Below are 14,515 nucleotides of genomic sequence, written 5' to 3'. Positions count from 1 at the left end.
ACACAAAATGGCAAATATCATGTGTAATGGAAAGGGCAGTGGTCTTTCTGACAGTTTTGTCATATTGTGATGATTACTGTGAATCAACATTTGCAATCGTCTTGGGCAAAACAAGTTTCTTTGCATGCTAATATGAAGACTGAATCTGACATTTGGAAAACAGGACGGCATGAAAACGCCCAAAACCAGTATTAAATATTCATTCTTGCTGAGGGAAATAATGCCATGTCTACACTTTCTGTATTATATGACAGATAAATGTGTGCTAATGTCCAAAACATCATTGGATGCAGTTAATAGTGGAATTGGCAAATAAAATCCATGGACTTAAAAGGGCAGTCGAATCGTAGAATCACTCTTAAACTTCTACACCACTCTCCAATAACTGATGTATAACTGGTTAGGAGCCTGTCTTTAAGACCCTTGTAGTTGGCCTTGCAGCTGCCCGTCCACAATCCTGACTTACATGTCACCCCACAGGACGCAATTTGTGTTACGAAATTGAACTTGTAGTTAATATTACTGTATTGATTTTTTTTTCACATTCATATTTTTTTAATACAAGGTGAATATTTATGCAATCATGCCAAATGCTTTATAAATGATTCAAAATGTTGTTGGTTTATTTTATAGCTGTATATATTCCAGGTTTTTCCATGTTACAGTCACACCACAGGACATTTGACATATAAACCTTTCCATAAATCTGAACAAAAATGTTTCTTCTCATCTAAGACTAATATGAAACATGATGTACCACAGGAAAAATATTTGAGGAAAATTGAGGAAAAATATCAATTTTGTAGGTTTTTAACTAATGTATGTAAAAACAGGGCGTCATGTCAACCACCCACTTATACGTTTTATCTTTAACAACAAAATAGTCAAGAAAAAGACAATTCTGCCGTATCCCATTTCCAACATCCTTCTGTCTTCGTATGGGAGTTTCGTGTCTGATACAGTGTGTGGCCAGGTCACTCACACACACACCACACCCAAACACACTTACACAGTATATTACCACATTCCAGTACATTGGATACATGCAATGTAATGAAGACCCAATTCTGCCCCCGCGCCTCTTCCTAGGCCTGGGACAACTGACCCCGTTGCCCCCTACACCACACCCAAACACCTGTACACTCTTATCTAGCACATGAGCACATTCCAGTGAATTGGAAATCCACTTGGGGTCCCTGTGGGCAGTCATGGGTAAGCGGTTAGAGCGTCAGACTTGTATCCCAAATAGTCGGGGAGGAACGGTAGCTTACCATGCACCCCCCCCACAACAAAACGCCATATGACTTTTTTTAATCTTCAAGATGTCCTGAATAAGAATTTGAGTGGTAACAGTAATATAACTCACTCCCACTATACTTTTTCACATCATATTGTATATGACCCCAGAATGCTCAATGTATTCTAGTAGTACACTGCCAAGACCTCTAGAGCCATGATGCAATTGGTTATCATAGCTTATGATATACCATATGAAAGCTTGGAGTCTGTAGTATACATATATTATATGGTATTTGGTGTACCTTTTGCATAGCAACGGTTGCTAGGCAAAGCATCTTCCTTAGCAACCACCATCAGTGATACAGTTCCTCTGCGATTACATTGTGCTATGATGTCTGGATCTAGACTATTCAACATGACTTGTTTGAACCTCCAAGATGTCCCTAATAAGAATTTGAGTGGTAACAGTAATATAACTCATTCCTACTATACTCTTGTACATCATATTGTACATGACCCCAGTATGCTCTATACGTTTTAGTTCTATGTCGTAGTAAACTGCCAAGGCCACTACAGCCATTTTGCAGTTCGTTATCATAGTTTGTTATATACAATATGAAACCTTGGAATGTGTAGTTTATGAATATTGTCATATTCTTGGTGTACCTATAACATTTGGGAAAATATACTTGGTTTAGTGGTATGATGTCTGAGGGCTCTGTTTTTTTCCTCGATTCTTTAAATGACTAATTCTTACATATATAAAGACCTTAAAAGGAAATATATTAACAATTTGGAAACGTCCAAACCCTAAATGTGATGTTTGTAAGCACTAACTACTGGAAATATTGACAATGTTGCAATCTGTACTGTCTGTGTCACCGTTACAGTCCGTGCAAGTTGGTGCACAAGACCATAAGACCTCAATAGAAGGAAACCAGTTGAATCATAAATAAAGTTTATTGAACATTTGGGGAAAGGTTTAGTCCAAGGCCGAAAGTTCATTTACTGCTACTACCACTGTCTGTGCTTGACCAATCACTTTCAATTTCACTCTCACTGCTACCATCACAGTGGACTTTACAGTGACACAGTGATACGGCTGGTGATGATGCTCTCAATGGTTCCTCTGTAGAAGGTGGTCATGATGGCTGGTGGGGCGCAGGAAGTAGAGGCGTTACTGGGCTTTCTTGGCCAGTGATGCAGTGTTGGTGGTCCAGGAGAGGTCCTTGCTGATGTGCACTCCAAGGAATTTTGTGCTGCTCACCCTCTCCATAGCAGCACCATCGATGGTCAGTGGCAGGAGTTGGTGGTGACCTTTCTGGAAGTTGACAACAATCTCCTTTGTCTTGTTGACATTCAGTAGGAGGCTGAGGATGGATATGATGTGTGCCATGACCAGCTGTTCGAAGCACTTCATGATGATGGGTGTCAGTGCTACAGGACGGTAATCGTTGAAGCAGGATGCAGATGACTTCTTTGGTACCGATATGATGGTGGCGGCTTTGAAGCAGGAGGGGACAATGCCTTGTTGTAGTGAGGTGTTGAAGATGTCAGTGGATACATGCTTTAGTTCCTCAGCACAGTCTTTCAGCACCAGTCCAGGGATGTCGTGTGGGCCTGTTGTTTTGTGCGGGTTGTTCCTCGAAGCGTGTGAAAAAGCTGTTGAGATCGTTCAGCAGGGATGTGTTGTTTTTTGCAGCTCCGAGGTGATGGCTTGTAGTTAGTGATAGCTTGGATGTCCTTCCATAGGCTCTGTGCATTTTTGCTTGTGTGTATTCTTGTTTTACCTTTCTAATGCCTTGTGACAAGTTGGCCCTAGCTGTTTTCAGGCCTGGTTCATCCCCAGCTCTGAAGGCTTTGTCTCTTGCCCTCAGCAGCCTGTGGACGTCCCCTGTCAGCCATGGCTTCTGGTTGGCTCGAGTGATTATTGTTTTTGTGTCTGTGACGTCGTCTATGCATTTGGTGATGAAGGATATGACTGTATCTTTATACTCCTCAATGTTTATTGGTTGTTGTTGGGTGGGCAACTTGTTTAAAAATATCCCAGTCAGTTATTTCAAAGCAGTTTTGGAGGGCGGATAAATCCCATTACTGATTATGATGCGCTAATTAATTCTGAAAACCCTTTAAATAATTAAAAACCTATAATATTCTAATACATCATAATTGGCTAACATTGTAGAATGGAGCCATTTAAAGAATCGAAAAATCAGAGCTGTCAGACATCATATCACTAAACCAAGTATATCTTCCCAAATGTCATAGATACACTATAATAACAAATATGGTAATATTCATAAACTACACACTCCAAGCTTTCATATGGTATATAACAAGCTATGATAACCAACTGTAAAATGGCTGTAGAGGCCTTGGCAGTTTACCACTACATAGAACTAAAACGTATAGAGCGTACTGGGGTCATGTACAATACGATGTACAAGAGTATAGTAAGAATGAGTTATATTACTGTTACCACTCAAATTCTTATTAGGGACATCTTGGAGGTTCAAACAAGTCATGTTGAACCTTGGAAAAATGGTCTAGATCCAGACATCATTGCACAATGTAATCGCAGAGGAACTGTATCACTGATGGTGGTTGCTAAGGAAGATGCTTTGCCTAGCAACCGTTGCTATGCAAAAGGTACACCAAATACCATATAATATATGTATACTACAGACTCCAAGCTTTCATATGGTATATCATAAGCTATGATAACCAATTGCATCATGGCTCTAGAGGTCTTGGCAGTGTACTACTAGAATGCATTGAGCATTCTGGGGTCATATACAATATGATGTGAAAAAGTATAGTGGGAGTGAGTTATATTACTGTTACCACTCAAATTCTTATTCAGGACATCTTGAAGATTAAAAAAAGTCATATGGCGTTTTGTTGTGGGGGGGGTGCATGGTAAGCTACCGTTCCTCCCCGTCTAAAAGGTTGCCGGTTCCACTCCCGACCCACCAGGTTGGTGGGGGGAGTAATTAACCAGTGCTTTCCCCCATCTTCCTCCAAGACTGAGGTACCCTGAGCATGGTACCGTCCCGCCGCATTGCTCCCTTGGGGCGCCATTGAGGTCTACCCCCTTGCACGGCCGGGTGAGGCATACATGCAATTTTGTTGTGTGCAGTGTGCAGTGTGCACTTGTGTGCTGTGGAGTACTGTGTCACAATGACAATGGGAGTTGGACTTTCCCAGTTGGGCTTTCACTTCACTTCACTTCACTTCACTTCACTGTGTGTTGCAGGTGTTCCAGGACGATGCCGTTGTGCCAGGCTGGGAGGGCAAGATCGTGGCCTGGATCGAGGAGGACCACGGCAGCACCAGAATTAACTGACACACCTAAATGTAACTTGAGGTGTTCCTGCGCAGTCCGCCACTCGGGGCTCGAACCCGCCACCTCCTAGTCAACGCATCAGTTCGTGCATGGGAGGCACAGCACGATACCGCTGAGCTTAAGGACCATTCTGATACTGTATGAGGCTTCGGGAGGGAGGTTTACTAACGTTCCATACCACACTCTGCTAGTTGGCCTCCATTACGGTACACTCATCCCGCTAAATCTCACTCCCACTTAATTGAGGCATACATGAACCAGGTGTGTGTATGTATGTGTGCACCTGCGCTGGCTGCACTGTATGTGTACACATGAACCAGGTGTGTATACAGTGTATGCACCTGAACAAGGTGTTTGTCCAGCCTTCACCCCTCTTCACCTGAGCAACTCATCCAGGTGTGTGTGACTGTGTGCTTGTGTATACAGCCACCCCTCTCCTCATAGGAAGAACTCTGTGGACTCACATAGCCAGGTGTGTATATAGGCACCTAAACCAGGTGTTTGTTCAGCCTTGAGCACCTTATCCAGGTGCGTGCTTGTGTGTACAGCCTGCCCATTGGTCATAGGAAGAGCCCTGCACTACGAACACACAGGAACAATGAACGCTGAGCCTCAGGATGGACCAGCAATGGAGGAAAGACGGAGTAACTGTGAAGAAAAAAAAGAAAAGACAAACTTGCTCGCCACGTTGAACCATTTAGCGACTGTGTGTTTGGCTAGTAAGATTTCATCTACTAGCCATTTTGGCCGGTGGTGAAAAATGATAAGTAAGGGCCCTGGATACAATGTTTCGAGTCATCAGGGTCTTCATCAGGCATGTCTGCCTCATGGGAGATGGGTTGAAACATTGTATATCTCTTGAATAAACCTCCAATCGGACTTGCAGTGTGCGGACCTTTACTCTCTCTGTGACTGGGAAGTGTGCCAGTACCAGCTATATGCTGGTCATGTGTGAATACCTTCAGGGTTGGAAATGTGTGGAGTATTTGAACATTGGGACATTGTGCATTGGGATGTGTTAATTCATAACAAATACTCATCGTGGCCATGGACTTTGTAATGCCAGAGGATATGTGGTGTTTGTGGAGTATTTGAACTGTACAGTGTCGATGTATGTAAATACTACTCGTGATTCCTGCACCAGTGTGCACCCCACACCTCACGCAACACCTGCACATCATTGTTTATTCACCAGGGAGATGAGGAGGGGATTGTTTGTGTGTGTGTGTGTGTGTGTGTGTGTGTGTGTGTGTGTGTGTGTGTGTGTGTGTGTGTGTGTGTGTGTGTGTGTGTGTGTGTGTGTGTGTGTGTGTGTGTGTGTGTGTGTGTGTGTGTGTGCGCACGAGTATGTGTTTGTGTGTGAAAGACACACAAAACAGAAGGACCCAGGGCAGAGATTTACGTAATTTGTTGCAGTAAAAAAAATACTTGATAAGTATGTACTTGATACAGAATGCTTGAGAGATGTGCATGTGTGTGTCTGTGTGAGTGTGTGTATATTTGTGTTTTAATCAAGTAGTGTCTGTACACAAATATGCATGCCTGTAGTGAATGAGACTGAGAGAGGGAGATCGAGAGCAAGAGTAATGCTTGGTCTTAAAGGTACAGTCACATGATATATGTATCTCATGATGTGTTTGCTTCAGAGAGGCGGATGTATAGATATATTCAGTTCAGTTGATGTTTACGTTGACCTGTAAATACACAAACTTTTTTTGCGTATACTGACAAGATTGTCTGCTTTTAACATTTGTGAGTGTCACTGTTTGATATGATTGTCACTCTGTCGACCTCTCAGCACCAATAGTTATCCATCCATCCATCCATCCATCCATCCATCCATCCATCCATCCATCCATTCATTCATCCATCCATCCATCCATCCATCCATCCATCCATCCATCCATCCATCCATACTTCCATCCATCCATCCATTCAAACACTTTGCCAAACTGCCCTCTTTGCCTCTGCGTGCAAATGGACTTTCTCACTGCAAACAGCTGACGTTACAGAGCAGCAAACGGCCGAGAGCGGCGGGCTAACCGAAGAGACGCGGGCATGCTACTGCTAATGCTAACGTTGTGAACCCAGGGAGGCACAGGAAAGGGAGAGTTGTTGCCAAATGATGAATAAATTAAAAAATGGGATTTCATACTTGTGTGTGGTTGGGTTATAGGAGGTAGAGATGGGACCAAATGTTTGTAATGTTTGTAGTATCTGACAATAAAAAATGTGAATATGCAATTTCAAGTGTATTGTAATCTGTCACAAGCAGGGCTGGATTAAGGTGGGGGCCCCTGGGCTACAGGTTGCTGTGGGGGCCCCCCAGAAGGCATTTTTTTCTGAAAAATGCACATAGACAGTGTTATAATTACGAGATATGTCTACCAGCTGTACTCAACACAATGAATGGACTTTTTAATATTGCAACTTGTCACAATTCTGCAGTTTTTCACCTTTGGCCAACTGGGCGCCCCCTGGCAGGTGGGGGCCCATAGGCTGCAGCCATATCTAGCCTGTGCATTACAGTTTTTCTCAATTGGTTTTGTACATTTCTCACAACAGAATAATGATTCTCAAAAGTCTTTGTTCAATTGTGACTTCCTGGTGTTTCCTGTGCACATGGTCAAATCAGTTTCTCATTGTTTTCGGCATATAGCAAATGCTCTCGTCCTCCATGCCATGGCTGTGTACAATTCTCAGTGATTTCGTACATTATTAATTTTGTCATATCACTCAAAAAGCTTTGTCACTGAATGCATGAAACTATCTCAATCTTATCTGATCAATGTAATATAAAACTGAATTTACAACATTTCCCATCCAATCTAAACAGCATTTCGCTTCAGAAAAGATCCTCAAGAGTGTACTATTCAATTGACAACATGAGAAATTGATTTGACTTGCTTGTCCATACACTATGACACAATGACTAACCATTCTGCTGGCGCTGATACGTTTATTGACACAATTACTTGGTTTTGAAAGACAAATAAGGGCTTTGAGCAAGAGACTCGGTTTTGCAGGTTATCCACCGTGTTTTGCCATTTGTTAAAGCTGTTTTGAGAATGAATATTATGTTTTGCAAATTGCGAGAGAGATTCGAGAAATATACAAATTACAAAACCAATTGAGAAATACTGTAATCCGGCCATGGTGACAAGCATGCAAGGGAGCAAGGGAGGACAAGAGTTACTGTGCGATCACACCGCCGGCGTTGAACGCGTGGAAAGTAATTGACTTTGTATGGGAGAGCAGGCGGCAGAAGCGTTAAAAGCAGCAAAAGCATTTCTAGAGCCAAGGACGTCAAAAGCGTCAAAAGTCGAGGGCGTCAAAAGTTGAACTTCATCTAAAAATATGTAATGAGCTCGGCGCCAGCTCTAAACACGAGTTTCGGTTGGTCGAGATCCCTGGTCAAACGCTTCAGGTTGAATCGTTTGCCGCATTCAACGTCCCTGACCTGTGCTTTCCAGGCAGGAGTCAGCAGCGTTGTACCTCTTTCAACGGCGGCAGTGTGATCGCACTGTTAAGAAATTAGAAAGAACCCTACAGTACAAGTCCAGGCCTGGGCCCAAGTCAGGATCCCAACGGGCCCAGGGGATTCTAGCTTCATATTCTAAAGATCACCTCAGGGGTGTCAAACTCATTTCAGTTTAGGGTCCACAATCCACATACAGCCTATTTGATCTCAAGTGGGCCGGACCTCTAATGTTATTTGACACACTTAATTTTGCACAGCTGACTTTTTAAAATCTGAATTATTTTTATACAGTATATATATAGGTTTCTTTGTTGATTTTTAAGCACCGTGAGCATCTGCACTTTACCAATTTCGTTGTACCTGTACAATGACAATAAAGTTTAATTCATTCATTCATATTGCAAAATATTGCAAATTTCCGCTTCATATTCGAATCGCATTGCCAGTTGTGGGCTACCAATATATCAAGAGCATTGACTGTGAATGGTAACAAAATAAATTTGTTCTCAAGTATTAAAAACCTGAAATCTCAGACAACTCCAGCAAATTCTGTTATCGGCTAGAGATTTGCTTCTTACTTTGACATTCTTTGGGGTGTTTTTGTGTTAAAGATAAGATTACGGTTAATGTTGTTGTTGCTGTTACTATGAGTGTGTGTGAGTATGTCTGTGAGTGTGATGATTATTCATTTTGTTTGAATATATGATGTATGTAAATGTAATTACCTCATATAGCATTAAAGGAGGAGTTTGGTTCAGTCAGTGGCAGGGTCAAGTCTCGAACTTCAGATACCTAACCAGCTTAAATAATCACAGGATGAAATGTCATTGAGCAAACTATTGAGGAAAATTTTATATTGAATGCATTGTACTTCAAGTGGATGTAATTTACATGTGTAAAATGCAGTAGGCCTAGGCCAGGCCTTATTACTGACAGAGAGGGCTGAAGGCACTGCGTGAATTCGATGCCCAGCTTTGCTAACAGACGGCCATTCGGGGGCAAGGGAGGGGCTTCCGGTTCCTGGCGCGAGATTCTGCTGCAGTTTGAATCAGTGAGAGACTGACAGAGGTAGTAGAGCTTATAGCTAGAAGCCGTGGCCGAGATCCAGGTGGAATACGAGTGGGCAAGTTTTCGTATTTTCTTTATAAGTTTCTTTGAGTTGTTTTGGTAGAGCGGGGGGGTAGGTCCGACGGCCGTTGGCTGGCCCGCACTCCTGCTTTAATTCATTCTTTTGCCCACCGCACTTCGCTATGGACGACGGCGACGGTGAGGAAGGAGAGGAGACAGCTCAGGCAAGCGCATTCCAATTCAAGGCGACCACAGTGTTGAAAAACACTGAGGTAAGAGCTGAATCTCAGGGTACTAGTGGGACTAGCTTCTGGAGCAATGTAGGGCCGGTACGAGCAGACCACTGGAGGAAAAGGAGGATGGAAAGAGGAGGCGAGAGCCCTACAAGCAAAGGGAGGAGGATTGAGGGAGAAGAGATTAAAGTGTTGATCAAGTTCAAAAGTAATATCAGTAAGCATGACATTTCTAACCCTATGAGACTTAAGAAAGTGTTGAAGGATGCAATTGGGGACGTAGCATCTGCAAGATACGTAGGGACTGACAAGGTTTTGGTGTTTTGTAAAACTAAGGAACAGCAGGAGAAAGCGTTGCGGTTGACACAATTGGGGAGGGAGGAAGTGGAGTGCTCACAGCCAGCGTCACGTACTGAACTAAGAGGGGTCATTACCGGAGTACCTTTATCCATCACAGAGGAAATGATGAAGTCATGCATGGAAGGCGGCACACTAGTGAAAGCAACTCGATTTAATACCACGAGAGAAGGGAAGAAAGTACCAACAACAACAATACTGATGAGCTTTAGCGACCTACTGCTACCCCAGAGAGTCAAGATAGGATATGTAAGTTACCCTGTGAGGGAGTACGTTCCTGACCCACTAAGATGCTTTAAGTGTCAGAGGCTGGGACATGTGGCGGCGGTATGCAAATGGCAGAGGAGATGTTGTCGATGTGGGGGGGATCATGAGTATGGGAAATGTGGAGAAGGAGTGGCACCCAAATGTTGTAACTGTGGAGGGGCGCATAGTGCAGCATACAGGGGATGTGCAATTCAGCAGCAAGAACAGGAGGTACAGAAATTTAAGGTGGCTAGAGGTGTATCATACGCAGAGGCAGCACGACAAGTTAAGAAAGTGAATACGACTACAACAGCTGTGGGAATGACAGAAAGACAGAATAGGGCACCAGTAGCAACCCAGAGCCACAGATGTCAAGTGGGACCAAACGCAATGATTGCAGACAAGACACAATTCCTAGCCTTCCTTGCGTATGTGATTAATTGTGTAGCCAAAGTAGAGAGCCGTACCGAACGCATCAAAGTTATAGTAACAGCAGCAAAGACCCACCTAGACATGGCAGATGTGACCATAGAACAGGTGACAAGAATACTGCATGACGGCAATATGCAGTCTTCACAACCTTCTGAATGACAGTAAAACCACTTGTAATATTACAATGGAATGCAAGAAGTTTGTTGGCCAATGGGCAGGAATTTAAAAAGTTCATTTACGAATTACCGGTACTACCTGACATCCTGTGTATACAAGAGACTTGGCTGGCTCCGCAGTTGCAGTTCAATATTCCAGGATACACGTCAGTACGGAAAGACAGACAAGAAGGACATGGGGGTGGGTGCTGCACGTTTATAGGAGAAGGATTGATATACAGGGAATTGCAAGTGAATGGGGATAGTGAATGTGTGGCGGTAGAGGTTGGGTGGACAGGGGAGTCGAATATTGTGATAATGAACTACTACAACCCATGTAATGAGCTATCTGTGGAGCTATTGGAAGGAATAGTCCAAACGGGAAGGGAAAATGTGGTGTGGTGTGGGGACTTCAACGCACATAATACATTGTGGGGATGCGAAATCACTAACAAGAATGGAGACGCAGTTGAAGAATTCCTAGATAGCCAAACACTAGTATGCTTGAATGATGGGGGGGGCACAAGGGTAAATATCAGGACAGGGGCACTGACAGCATTAGACCTCACCTGTGTGTCAAGCTCAATAGCTGGGTCATGTGAATGGGAGATATTAAGTGACTCCACAATAGGAAGTGATCATTTTCCCGTAATGTGCAAAATAGGAATGGATGTCTGCAAGGAGGATAGCTGTTACTTGGGGAGGTGGTGCTGGGAGAAGGCAGATTGGGAGAAGTTTAATGAAATGTGTGAGGCCCAGGTAGACAATACGACAGGAGGAGGAAATGTGGATGAGGAAGCAAGTAGGTTGGCAAATATGCTATTGGTGGCTACAGCAGCTGCTGTACCAAGGACCACAGGGAAACAAAGGAAGAAAGTAGTGCCGTGGTGGACACAAGAGTGCACTGAAGCCATACAAGCAAGAAATAGAGCATTCAGGGTGCTGCGGAGGACACTTACTACTGAGAAAGTCTTAGAGTATCAAAGGACGAGGGCAGTAGCAAGGAAGGTTATAAAGGATGCAAAAAAGAAATGTTGGAGAAATTACTGCTCCCAAATAGGGGAAGAGGTACAAGTACAAGAGGTATGGGGCATGATCAAGAAAATGATGGGGGTAGCTAAATCAAAGAAAATGTCAATTTTAGTGGAAGGGGACAGGGTGGCCAGCTCCAACAAAGAAAAGGCAGAAATGATGAAAAACGCATTTGTGAAGGCACATAGCTCCACTAACCTGGGCGCTGAGTGGGCAGCACACCGCCAGACACTGATGAGGCAGTGGGGAGACGTATGCGAGAAAAGAACAGAGTTTGAGAGCCCTCTGGATGCAGAAATAACCCTGTTTGAGCTAAAAAGTGCTTTGACTAGTACAGCCCAGACATCCCCTGGGCAGGATGGAGTATGCTATGTTATGCTGAAACATGTGTCTGATGTAGTGTTAAAAAAGGTGGTGGAGGTGTACAACAGAGTGTGGGAGGAGGGAAGGGTCCCAGCGACATGGAAACACGCTGTGGTAGTACCAATAGCAAAGCCAGGGAAAGACCCCTCAAAGGCATCCAGTTACAGGCCAATCGCGCTTACCTCAAACCTGTGCAAGCTTATGGAGAGGATATTGGTAAACAGGCTCTCATATTATATGGAGAGTAAGGGTTTGTTCTCCAGCTACCAGTGTGGGTTCAGGAAAGGGCGGTCAACCATAGATGCAATGGTTAGACTAGAAACAGACATTAAGAAGGCACTAGTCATGAAAGAGGTACTAGTTGCAGTATTCTTTGATCTTGAGAAGGCATACGACATGCTATGGAAGGAAGGACTAATGGTGCAGCTAAGTAGGCTGGGAGTGGGGGGGCGCATGTACAATTGGATACTTAGCTTCTTGTTTGGACGTACAATACAGGTGAGGGTAGGAGCAGACCTATCATCAGTTGCAGAGGTGGAAAACGGAACTCCACAAGGCAGCGCCATCAGCCCGGTATTGTTCAACATCATGATAAATGACGTTCTTAAAAATGTAAGCCCAGACATAGTGGTATCACTGTATGCAGATGACGGAGCTCTTTGGAGGAGGGGTGGAAATGTAAACCTGGTAGTCAACAAGATTCAACAGGCTATTATGGAGGTGGAAAAATGGGCAGGGGACTGGGGATTTAAGTTCTCTATATCAAAGACGTGCTGTGAATTCTTTACTAACAAAAAGGTGGCTAGCAATGTGAAACTCTATTTGTACGGAGAGCCATTGGAAAGGGTGGAGGTAGTGAGATACTTGGGACTGTGGTTCGATACAAAGCTGACATGGAGAGTACATGTTAAGAAAGTTGAGACAAAATGCAAAAAAGTAATGAACGTGATCAGATGCTTAAGTGGACTCAACTGGGGGGCCGACAGAGCTTCCCTAATGACTATGTATTATGCATTGGTAAGGTCAGCAATTGACTATGGTTGCATGGTTTATGGATCAGCGTCAAACACACAGTTGAAGATCCTTGACAGGGTTCAATCCCAGGCACTTAGGCTGTGTAGTGGAGCACTGAGGACATCCCCAGTTGCAAGCCTACAGGTGGAGCTGGGGGAAATGCCACTGGCATTAAGAAGGAAGAAGCTGACCTTAGCTTACTGGGCAAATTTAGGAGGCCATGGAAATGAACATATTGCACAGACAGTCCTGGAGCAGTGCTGGGAATATGCAACAAAGCGGGGCTGGGGGTTTGGCTGGAGCATAGGGTCCTGGGTACAGGAAGCAGGGCTTCAGAGTATAGCAATTGCTCCAACTGTGTCAGTACCTCCAGTACCGCCGTGGTTTTTTCCGCAACCGACAGTCGATATGGCAATATTGCAGTATATGCATGAGGAGAGAGAGACAGAAGCAGAATCTCTTGCATTTTATGTCAATGACTACATTAGAGACGTGCACCACCCGTGCACTGAAATTTACACTGACGGCTCTAAGGATCCAGTGACGGGGAGAACAGGGGCTTCCATGGTGGTCAGGAGAGTAGGGATCAGCCAGATGTGGAGACTAACAGATGAGCTGTCCGTGTATGCTACTGAAATGATGGCAATAATTAAGGCATTAGAATGGGTGGAGGAGGCACGGCCAAGAAAGGTGGTGATATGCTCAGACTCTGCTGCAGTAATAAACAGCATACAGTCATCAAAGTCATGTAGGATGGATCTACTGATGGAAGTGTATTTGGGTTTATACCGCTTAGAAAGGTCTGCAATCACAGTGTGTTTCTTATGGATCCCAGCGCATGTTGGAGTATGGGGAAATGAACGGGCCGACAGCCTTGCAAAAAAAGCCTTAGAGAGGCCAGAACCCGATGTAGCAGTCAAGTTGGGTCGGGGAGAAGTGAAGGTACTCATCCAAAGGGCAGTGGTGACACAGTGGCAGATGCTATGGGACCAGGAGAGTAAGGGAAGACACATGTACAGCATCCAAAAGGAGGTGGGGAAAGTAGGCAAGGTGGGGGGCAGCAGGAGAGACGAGGTTGTCATTGCTAGACTGCGGATTGGTCACACGTTACTGAACAGTACTCAGTGTAGGTTTGGAAGAGTGGCATCAGGGCAGTGTTTGGGATGTATGATGGAGGAGGAGACAGTCCAACACATATTGTTTGAGTGCCCTGTGTATGCAGAGGAAAGGAAAGAGTGGAAGGATGGGCTGCTTGAGAACGGTGAAGCTGATTTTAATCAGGCCACAGTGCTGGGAAGGGACGCAAATGTAAGAGCAGTGTTGAAGTATGTAACATCAACCGGGCTATATGCCCGCATTTAAACAGCAGTACTGTATTAACAGAATCGCCCAGGAACCGGTAGGTGGCGGTATGCGCAACTAAAGCGTAACCCGCCAATAACTCAATGAAGAAGAAGAAGAAGAAGAAGAAGAAGGCACTGCGTCCGACAGCCACGACAGTTGTGCATGCCCGAGAATCTTTGCGACAGTGGGCGGAGTTTGTCTTCTT

General features: G+C 44.3%; 1 protein-coding gene across 1 annotated transcript in view; it reads left to right on the top strand.

Annotated features, from left to right (window-relative positions):
- The window catches only part of dixdc1a (DIX domain containing 1a), a 41,490-nt gene extending 35,700 nt beyond the window's left edge, over window positions 1–5,790 (top strand). The window contains exon 15 of the mRNA XM_063207339.1: window positions 4,496–5,790. Coding sequence (XP_063063409.1) covers window positions 4,496–4,585 — 90 coding nt within the window. The 3' untranslated portion in view covers window positions 4,586–5,790. The remainder of the gene's footprint in view (window positions 1–4,495) is intronic.
- Window positions 5,791–14,515: the final 8,725 nt, after the last annotated feature.

The sequence above is a fragment of the Engraulis encrasicolus genome, chromosome 9, assembly GCF_034702125.1.
Source record: "Engraulis encrasicolus isolate BLACKSEA-1 chromosome 9, IST_EnEncr_1.0, whole genome shotgun sequence".
NCBI classification, from domain to species: domain Eukaryota; kingdom Metazoa; phylum Chordata; class Actinopteri; order Clupeiformes; family Engraulidae; genus Engraulis; species Engraulis encrasicolus.
The sequence above is the reverse complement of the archived record's forward strand: the minus strand, read 5'-3'. Positions and strand labels throughout refer to the sequence as shown.